General features: G+C 38.9%; 1 protein-coding gene across 1 annotated transcript; it reads left to right on the plus strand.

The window, feature by feature from the left end:
* The first annotated feature begins 1000 nt into the window (after positions 1-1000).
* On the plus strand, positions 1001-1870 carry LOC106453385. Its single transcript, XM_013895638.1, has one exon. It carries the CDS (start codon positions 1001-1003, stop codon positions 1868-1870), a length of 870 nt encoding a protein of 289 aa, XP_013751092.1.
* The last annotated feature ends 257 nt before the right edge of the window (positions 1871-2127 follow it).

The following is a 2127-nucleotide window of genomic DNA, read 5'->3' on the forward strand; positions in this document are numbered from 1 at the left end:
CAAACGAAGATACAAGCTTAAATATTGAGATAAATATTGCATTACTATACAAATTTAAAATATTATACAATAAATAGAACTACAAATTTGAGATAAATACTAAAAAGAATATAGTTAGAAACCAAAATAATAACTTGTAAACTTCAAGTGATGTAAAGCCTAGTTATTTTTAGTTATTTATTACTTGCCTCAGTTTAAAGTTTAAACTAAATTGATATAAAACAAAAGTGTAATTTAATGGTGAGAGTAATAGCGGTGGCCAATAGTGTATATGTTAGTTGTTTATTATTTGTTCCACTTTAACTAAAACGGTATATAAAAAGTTTATAGGATGAATACTAACCGGGGGCAATATTGAATATTATAACATAACGAAAGACTTATTTTTGAGAAAATGATGTCCTAAGCGAAAGCTTTATTTCTTTCAAGGCAGGCACGGCACTGAATGTACTATCGATCTACTATATCAAATGAAATAGATACTAACAAGTTGTCAAAGCAAATTTCGTAACTAGAAGTATCAATCTATTTTTATGAGAAGGGATGGTAGCTACTTGCCCAATGCTCAAAACCTGGGCCTACCAAATTCTTGTTGGATGGATAATATGTACATAAATATTATCATTATCAGATCAATGTCAACCTTTCCACAGCGTCTACAACGTCTAACCTTTTTATGTGCTTGTCTTTGCGCAACAAAATCAAACGACGGTACAGACATCAACTTGTGAAAGTGTGGAAGAGGAGGAGCGACGGTTTCTTGAAAAGGTAGCAACTCTAATAATACGAGTGACACAAGTCACAAAACATAACTTCTACAGTTCTGCCTTCATTTTCATCACTCAGGGTCGCTCATCCTTTCTAATTAACGTGTCATTTGTGTCACCGACACGAACAAGACGTGTATTATACACGAACAAGACGTGTATTAAAAGACCATAGCTTCTGGAGCGCCCCGGCTACGGTCAACAGCTCCTGGATTTGGAAAAGTTTTACCTCCATGCGACACCTAGCTCTGAAGTTCTTGAGATGCTCTGTGAGAGATGGTGATACTGCAAAGTTCTGGTTTGATCATTGGTTGCCAACAGGACCTCTACTCTCCTTCGTAGGGCAAGATGATCCTCTTATGATGGAAATACCTATGTCAAGCAATATAGCAGAAGCCTGCACCGCCACAGGATGGAGACTGCCTTCACACCGGGTGAGACATAGGAGAGTAGCGGAAGTGCGTGACCACTTAACTGCCCATCCTCTCCCTACTCAATCTCAAGGCCCTGATGTGTTCTCGTGGGAAATTCCAGGCATTGTGTCCTCTGACTTCTCCTTGGGTTTAACTTGGGAACACCTACGACCAAAACATCCTAAGCTCCTGTGGACTCAATCGGTTTGGTTCAAAGGTTGCATACCAAAGCATGCTTTCACATTTTGGGTTGCTCATCTCGATAGGCTTCCAGTCAGGCAAAAACTGGTAACATGGGGCATGGATGTTCCTGACACTTGTGTGCTATGCAATCGGCTTTCTGAAACCAGAGATCATTTGTTCCTGGAATGTGAGTACAGCAAGGATATATGGGCTAAGCTGTTCGCTAAGCTGGGGGCTTCTCCTCTGCGGGTAAGAACTTGGGCAGCTCTAGTTAATTGGTTACAGGCTGCCAGAGGGAACCGGCTTTTCACAATTAAGCACATAGCAGCCCAGGCTATTATTTATCTCATATGGAGAGAAAGGAACTCAAGAATGCATGTTGGGAATCCTCAACCTCACTCTGTTGTGTTCAAACAGCTGGATCGATGCGTACGGGACATTGCTCTTGCCCGCAAAGATAGGAAAAGGTTCAAGACCATGCTTTCCATCTGGTTTAGATTCGACTAAAAGATTTCGACTTTGAGTAAGTCTCTGAAGCATGCTGCTTATACCGAGTTAACATTAGGCTTTTTTCCATCTTTTTTTTGGGTCTTTTGTAACTTTTTAGCTTCGCCGAGCTGTTGTAAAACGTTTCCTTTTGGTATAAATTCACATTTTATCAAAAAAAAAAAAAAAAAAAAAAAAAAAAAAAAAAAGAAAAGAAAGTGCCTTTCACTTTTCAGCATGCATCTACTCTATAATATATATACAGACCAAAGCTCGTA

The sequence above is a fragment of the Brassica napus genome, chromosome A5 (genome assembly GCF_020379485.1).
Source record: "Brassica napus cultivar Da-Ae chromosome A5, Da-Ae, whole genome shotgun sequence".
Lineage (NCBI taxonomy): Eukaryota > Viridiplantae > Streptophyta > Magnoliopsida > Brassicales > Brassicaceae > Brassica > Brassica napus.